The 8,346-nt window shown below is 45.1% G+C and overlaps 1 protein-coding gene across 1 annotated transcript; it reads right to left on the reverse strand.

Moving 5' to 3' along the window:
• Positions 1-335: 335 nt before the first annotated feature.
• Positions 336-3,626, reverse strand: tob1b (transducer of ERBB2, 1b). The gene is made up of 2 exons (XM_062414066.1): positions 3,400-3,626; positions 336-2,468 (listed from the first exon to the last, which is right to left on the reverse strand). Exon 2 carries the CDS (start codon positions 2,311-2,313, stop codon positions 1,297-1,299), a length of 1,017 nt encoding a protein of 338 aa, XP_062270050.1. The 5' UTR covers positions 2,314-2,468; positions 3,400-3,626; the 3' UTR covers positions 336-1,296.
• Positions 3,627-8,346: the final 4,720 nt, after the last annotated feature.

The raw sequence follows: 8,346 nt of genomic DNA on the forward strand, positions 1-8,346 counted from the left end.
AATAGCTCTCCACCATTCCTCACAGCTGTGATGGCACAAGGCTACACCCCCGGATTACTTAGACATTAACCGCCGCCTTAAAAAAAGAAAACCTGAAAGTGTACAGCACATGAGCTCCAGGCCTCATGTTACCTCACAGTTAGCACAGTCACCTCTCCATTCTTTTAATACCTATCGTGCCCTCATGACAGAGTGGCAACTCCCAGCATGTGACTGTCACTATTATCTGCTCAGGTTGAGGACTCCCCGGTGGCAAAGTCTGCTACTGGTTAAATATTAAAAACAAGTCAGTATAGAGTTTAAACAAGCAATAAATAAAGTGTGCTGTCCACAGATCATGTTCAACTGTAGTTTATTTTATTAAAAAGACCAGGGTGCAAATATGAAATTAAAAAAAATAAAGACAAGCATATCATTTTTAAGCATTTAATACAAACTTAACAATATAAACTATTTCAGTCCCTCTTGACATGTAAGACACTGACTCAAAATACTTTGTTATACCGTATTTTTTTATCAAGTATTGCACAATGTAGGTACAAAATTAATATTCATACGATTACATTTTTGTCCATAGTATAGCAAAAATCTTTTAACCTCTTAAACAGAAAATACAATTCATCTTTCAGAAAAAGCAAATATTCCTACACTTTCCACCACTAAGGAATACTCTGTACACAATCTTTAGAATATTTTATGTATTTTTTTTTTTAAAGATGGATTTCTTTAACAATTATCTTTAAAAAAAGAGAAAAAAAATAAGGAAAAGCTGCTGCAGCCATCACAGATCACTGGAGTAGTAAAAAGATATAAATGCAACACCATGTCATAGAAACAATATATACTCTGATATCTTACAAACTCTGTACTAAATTAAATTATACAATTAGAAAAAGACCAAGTAACCCCACTTAGTAGTGCCAATCCATAAAAATCTGCCTTGTCTTACCACCTTTAAAATACTGTAAGAGGCCAAAACTTGAAGCTTGTGTTTTCTTATTTTTTTTACTTTTTAGAAGTATTTTTTCTCAACATAGTAAAAAAATTTGTGCTTGGTTGACAAAAAGGAAAAAGAAAAACAATGATGCATGTTGAATTGAAGTAACCAAGCTTGGATGTGTTTGTACAACAAGCTTTCAGTAGAAACAAACTCAAGGGTGCACAGTAAAAACACCCTTGGGCACATGCGCTTGACTGAATAGACACTATCCTGGAAAGTCCAGTTTCTGAGTGTGCACTTTGTTTTTCCTTTTCTTTGAGCCACCATCATTCATAAATAACATCTTGATGATGAGTTTAGTTAGCCATGACTGGCTGGAATTGCTGGTTAGAATACTGCATGTTGCTCAGACTGAAGTTGAGGCCATCCATAAGGGACTTGTCGTTGAGGCTTCCGTAGGCTGCGAACATGTCAAAGGCATTGTTGTACTGCAGGGTGCCGAGTCCCAGGGAGCCCTCCCCGGGGAACACGGCTCCAGGGCTGGCCTGGCCCTGGAGGCTGGGGAACACAAACTCCTTTGCGTTAGGAGAAAGAGCAGAAGCCTTCTGTTGCTGCTGCTGCGGACCCAGGCCAAGCCCGTACAGTGAGTGCATGGAGGTGGAGATGGCTTTCTGCTTCAGCAGGGTGTTGACATTCAGGCCCAGATTATTGATAGGGGAGGTGCGGGCCACCTTGCTGCTACCGCTGCTGCTGTTGTTGTTGTTGCCGTTATTACCACGGCCGCTACTCTTCATTTTAGTGGAGCCGAATTTGGTGGCGGCGAAGGTGGCAGTGGTGAAGGTTAAGGGTTGGGCAGAGCGTGGCATGAAGGAGGGGCTCACGGCAGCAGACTGCCCAAAGGGAGGGGAGGGAGAGCTGGATTCTGAGGAAACCCCCACGGGGTCGCTGATTGGCATGAAGACCTGGGCCTCAGGATTAAAGCTGTTCTTAATCTCCTTGTCCAGCTCAGACCCATTCTCATTGTTATCATCCACATATAGCACCTTGACCGGTCCCTTCTCTCCAATCTGGTAGGAGACTTCAAATGGGTCGATCCACACGCTAAGATCCTGAGGGAGATTATTCCGGACGTCTTCGATGTCCAGGCCGCTCTCTTTGGCTGCCTGCTCCACCACGGGGTCCACCTTCTCCCCTACATGGATGCACCTGAACCCTGAACCTTTGAATGGCTTATCCGGATACCAGTGGCCTTCATATTTCTTCTTCAGCTGCCTCTCAAGCTCCTCGCCGAAGATATTCACGCGTCGTCGAGGGAGTTTGTTGTATAAATAGGAAATAATAAAGTTGAGTGCTACTTGAATTTCAAGCTGCATAGCTGCTTCAGTGGCGAGGGCGATGATTCTTTTTTCGTTACAGAGTTGCTTCTTCGGAGCGCGTCGAGAGCCTCCAAGGTGGCGATGGTGGGTGTGATGAAAAAACGTGCTGCCAAAGCGGATATCCTTGCTGCAACAGGGTTAGATTCAGGATCCTGTAAACACAGAAGGAAAACCACATTAAAAATATATATATGTGCAACTCAAATGGATCTGCATCATCTCAGCCCAGCGTTTACACGATCCACTCCCCCCCCCCCCCCCCCCCCCTTCACACAGAAGTGCTGCATCCCAGCGGTACTACATTATCAACAACTATAAATAAACACAGGCCACTGACTCACAGACGGTGTCAGCAGTGTGTGCTCCCCAGCGGTCTAGTGTGACAGATAAACGCAACCGCGGTTGACCTCTGCGGAGGGCGTCGGATCCGATAGCAGGTGTCAATAGTCACAAGGATTTCAGATCGGCTCGCCGGTCCGCGGACATGTTGAGGCATCGAACCCCTCAGGAGGGGAGAGAAGGGCTCTGCGAGAAAAATACGTATCGAGTCGATTCCCGAGCTACAGTTGGGCAGAGGGGCACGTACGAGCCTGCGACGAGAGCTGCTGTTACATAATCACCATTCAAAGTCTGACCACGGCCACGGACCCGTTTCTACAACACACACAAGTGGATTTTTTTTTTTTGCGACGATGAATCCCAACGACTCCGTTTCCTCTGCGCGTGAGGGAGACACACACAAGCGAGCGAGTGTTATTATCTCGTCGGGTTAAAGAAGGGTGTGATAGTAGCATTTTAGCTATCTAGCTGCCACATACTGTTAATGTTCAGCCCGAGCAGCTGCTTATCAGCTCACAGCGACACACACACACACACGACGACGACACCGGCCCCAGAGATGGAAAAGTGGCTTTGACAGTTGGTGTTGATGCACAGCAGGCTACGTAGAATTCTAATGAGCTGGGTGGCAACACTGGGGGGAACACAACACAGTTCACAGCTCGAGATCCGCGAAGACCCTGGACGCTCGGGTTATTTCAGTCAGTGAAAAACAGCGTTGTGGAGACGTTAGTATTAACTTACATGGAAATGCACTGCCGCTCCTTCTCGCACTCAGTCCACAGTCCGCCCCGGGGAACGTTTACACTCTCAGCCGCTGCTGCCACTTTCTACAGGAGATACAAAAAAAGGGGGGGGAAAGTCTGCTCGGCTCCAGGCGGTGTAGCTTCTGTGGGGTTTGGTTCCGACTCTGGGTTGAACAGCTGACTCCCCACAGCCTGGGAGTTTTTACAACTCTGCCCTTTAAAGCCCGAGCTGGCTTTGCATTTATAGTGCTTCCTCCGCCACGGACACGGAGGAGGTGGTGATGCGGCTCGCAGAGGTCAACACCCAATAGTGTGTTCCCATTGGCTGAGAGACGGCCTCGTCATCGGCAGCTCCCCCAGCGGCCGCTGTGATTGGCCGACTTCGCGCTCCATCAGCCGCGGGGCTTCTATTTACGGTAGTGGTTCGCCTTTCATGTGCTGTGGACTATTTTACTCGAGCAGCTTTTAGCGAAAAATGTCGCCTGGAATCATTGTTTTCGGGCAAAACGTGAATCCTGCGATGACAAACACCAGGTCTTACACCGATGCAGTGGAGAAGTAAAACATGTCTGCACATGTACATGAAGCTAATCCCTCTGAAAGCGTCTCTGTGCTTAGAGGTTGTGCTAGATCCTGCCTCACACCCATGACTACACAAGGAGTGTACTGCGATCATATTGCTCATGAGTGTGTGTGTGTTTGTGTAAATATTGTTGTCACCTCAGGAAAGGAGCCACATTTAGATCCGCTCTTCGTCCTACAGGGTTAACCTGAGCTGGATAGTAACTGTGGCGGAGGGACACACCTGTCACTGGTTGAGGTCCTCTGCTCCTCACCAATGACATGTTGATGTTCCCTGAGCCAGCTGCAGCGGTGTGTCTGCCAGCCTTCGCTCACTGACAGGGCTGTTGATGATACAGCACAATCTCCCATTATTTGTATCAGTACGGCTTGAATCTCCTAATTCCCACACGTGTGGAAGTTGACATGCTTCTCTCACCGTGTATTATTATTCTCAATGTAAGTTCTGTAGAAGTGAATTTGTATAAGACGATCCCTGTTTTCGTGCCTATGTGCAGTGCTACTTGTTTGCAGCAGCTGTAGGGCTTCAGCTGTTCCCTGTCGGGCCTAAAGGTGTTTGACATCCACAGACTGTTCTTACCTAATGTGGGCTGCCTGTATTGCGTGTTTGCACAATAAATACAAAGCCAGGTTCATTGGACGAGCTGAGACATTAAGGCTACATAACTAGCCATAAATAGGCCACACAACTCCAGCGTTTTCAAACTATAACAGTGTCTGTTTAAACAGGAAGGCGTGCACCAATCCCCCCCCCCCCCCCCCCCCACACTGGACACGGGAATCGCCAATAGTATTAGTGTCAAATGCAGATATTGACTGCTGCTACAACAGCTGTTAGCAAAGAAAACAGGGTCAGCCCTCTGAAAAGGTAGCTGAGGGTAGTGCCGGTTGTTTTTTCTTCTGGTAGATCCTCCAGGTCATGTACCTCAGTGTCAACATCATTGTTTCAAATTAAAACAGGGCCAGTAGTGTTACCAAACCTCTGAGTACTTGCATCTCTACAACTCCGGAGTAGTGTGTACGACATGCATACCCCCAGCAGAGTGGATGCATTTTCAAATTAAAACATAGTAATGTGGATGAAGCCTAAAGTACTTCCTGATACAAAAACCTGCTCAAACGCTGTCTGTCATGTCTGTGAATGTGAAATTCGAGGGCTGAAATACAAGAGCGCTTCCAGCTTCTTGCAGGAATTGTAGCTGGAGCAACAGAGGGAGTTAATATAATTCCAGAGGCATATATGATTGGTGTGGATCAATAGTAATTCATTCAGACACTCTGTTGTCCAAATCATGGTCCTTGTGATGGCAGAAATGAAAAAAAGGACACATTCCTCTTTCTTTCCTCTGCTAAAAACGAGCACCGCCTCATATTACATTTTTCATTAAGACAAACGTCAGAGTGACATTGGAGAATCTTTTATATCCTTCATGAGAACCATTGCTTGAACAGGATGTATTGACTACAAAGAGGAGCACAGCGGGAGGGAGGGTTTCATCAGTCTTTCTTGTCTCTCTCAGTCTGTGTCTGTATTCATCCCTTTCTGCCGATGTCTGAGAACAAGAGCTGATGCTTACATTTAACCCCCACATGTGCACATTTGTTTATCACAATGATGTTTAGCCAAGAGCCACATCCCACCGCCATAAACAAAGAGCCGTCAAATGCAGTCAGATCATAGCTGCAGGGCTGCAGGAGGCTGCAGGCACAATGGAGAGTCCTTCCAACGTCCAGATTGAGTCTCAGCAGGCATGAGAGATGAGTCCCCTCCCGCTGCCGAGAAGCTGGTGTGATGGATGACCCGAGTACAAACTAAACACACCGTGGGGGCCTTGGAGACATACCAAGGCCACCAGAGCAGAGCTCTACTTCCCCCTCTCACGGCGAAAGGAAATGTGCGACTATGACCAAATGTTCAGACATGTTTCACTTTGCACCAGACTGCAGCACTGTAAGAAATACCACGGCCAGGTCCGGATTCTTTCTGCTCATTCTCCCATTGTGTATACTTGGTGAGCGAGAATTAGTTTTGGCCACGGATAGGTGGAACAATCGTCCTACTCAACAATGACCTATTTGTTATTGTCCACCAGAGTATGGACGTGGTGTGTGGCCAAAGTTTCCTCTTGTTGTTTTGAGTCTGTCTGCATGGGACCTGGAGGTAAACACAGCTAATGAAGTGAAATGTTTTAGCATGACTCATGCAAATTTTTCAGTGAAGTCGGTCCACATAGACATTTTTCCTCCCCTCTCTTCACAAAGCTGTGAAATCCTTTCCTCTCCTCTTTGTCGCTTTTCTTTTTTTTGTAGCCGGACACAGTCGCTGTTCAATTCCCGAACGCGGTCAGTGGATTTTAATCAAAAATTTGGAGCATCACATGCTCAATACTGGGGGAGAAATGAAATAAGGAGAGTTCATTAGAAGAATGTGTGGCGCTCTGTGTTTGCCAGCAGATGAGTGAAAAAGAGGTGAAAAAAACATTTTATGTGGAAACCGGGTTTTCGGACACTGATTTAATAGAACCGGCACAAAAGCCTTGCTCATGTGAACCTGCTTTATATTAAAATCTTTCACAGACTGCATTCATTTCTTTTTGGTTATTTGGCTTACGCTGAGCGAGCTCGGATAGATTTATTAGATCCTGTTCTTTCCAGCGGACTTCAAAGCCCAACAGTGTTTGGAAACTTCAGCCATTCATGTCTCACCACGTGGCCTTTCTTGGTAGCTTGAGCTCAAAACATTCACCTGAAGGATAAAGCAGATACTTTTTTTTATTATTAGCCTTTTCAATTTCAGGTTCATGGTCACTCATATATTGCTCTTTCTTAGCAGAACCGTTTCTTCTCTTAGAAGATGGGCGAGTATATTTCAAAATGCAAGGCAAAATGAAAGTGCAGCTGTAACCAACTACAGGCTCTTTCCTTCAGTACTTCAAACCTTGTGCCCCTTTGAAGACAGATTTACTTTCTCTATTTCTTTTAATCTGGATTCTATGACCTCTAACCAAGTGCAGCAGTGTATCTTTATGCACAGTAACAACAACCAAAGTATTTAGGTCCATTTCAAAGCTGCTATCATTGTCTTCATATTAACAGTAGATCACATATGTGTGTATGTCAAAGAAGTCACTTGCAACGACAAACCATAGACTATAAAACAATGGACGACATGTCTGAATGTGTGACAGGTTGGGTTCCTATCTCAGTTATTTCCCAAAAAGCTCTGAGAAAACGGAGGCTCCTATAAATTTGGAGGTAATAACCAAAAATGCTGCACTGCACGATGGTGAACTGGAATTATTTAAAAGCTTTCCTAATTACATCCGTTTTGAGAAGTGATATAAAGGATGTCACTGTTCCTGCGCTTTAATGTCTGTCGCACCGGATCCTTTTTCTTTGCTCTTCGTTATTATGATAATTCTTGAAACTGGTGTTGAGGTATTGTTTAAACTCTCTCTTATAGAGACAAGACATTTTGTTTCCGGCGTCCATGTTTTTTCCACATTCCGACTTCAAAGCACATAAATACACCAAAGTCCAAGAACAACGACTTTATAATTGTGAAATGGGACCTTCTGAGGAGCAGGTGAATTCACAGTAAGACAATGTGAACACTATTACATGTCTATTCCACATGACTGCAGTTTTTCAGAATTGTGTACAAGTTCATCCGTCCAATCAGCTTTTTAAACAAGATTCTGTTTGTTTTATGTTGCATTACAGCACAACACACCCAGTTCTCCTCAGCACAGATATCTACTGCTACTTCTCTGTATATATCATTAACCAGCTGACTTAATGTGATCCAGCGTGGAACAGAAGTTTTACTGCTCTGTTATTGAAATAGAGTCTTAGCCGTGGAAGAGGAGGAGGAGGCGCTCAATTAGTATTCATAGCGGCTCTGGAGCGATAGCAATCTAGGATTACGCTGCTCGCTGGAATTTATAGCTTCATGCACACATGCACAAGCACCTGCTTTGCTCTTCCTTCAAATTCATAGGAAGGATTGGTCTTTAAACATTCGACTGTGGTGACGAAAAGCAGCAGGAAGTGATTCATCCGCAGCACATGTGAACAATTTTTCATGAGAACAATAAAAGTTTAGAAAAATGAGCCTTTACTCTGGCAAATGGCGCTCTTCTCCGGTCTGCTTTGAGTGGGGATGGGGTATCACGTGCTGCTTCCTCTTCGGTTGTTTACAAATGCTGTGGCAGGCAGAGGGAAGCCAGAGGGCTCCTTATTTTCACACCAGAGCCAGGAATGTCATTAAAATGAGCAGAGGTAATATTTGCCACCACAGACCCCCCTCTCATGCCTGCATGCATGGACAAACACAGGCATTTTTCTTCAAGTCGTGAGCTTG

Source organism: Platichthys flesus, chromosome 20 (assembly GCF_949316205.1).
Source record: "Platichthys flesus chromosome 20, fPlaFle2.1, whole genome shotgun sequence".
Taxonomy (NCBI): Eukaryota; Metazoa; Chordata; class Actinopteri; order Pleuronectiformes; family Pleuronectidae; genus Platichthys; species Platichthys flesus.

What these genes read in the sequence shown, in the direction of transcription:
- tob1b (XM_062414066.1), bottom strand. Translation starts at nt 2,313, where the DNA reads ATGCAGCTTGAAATTCAAGTAGCACTCAACTTTATTATTTCCTATTTA.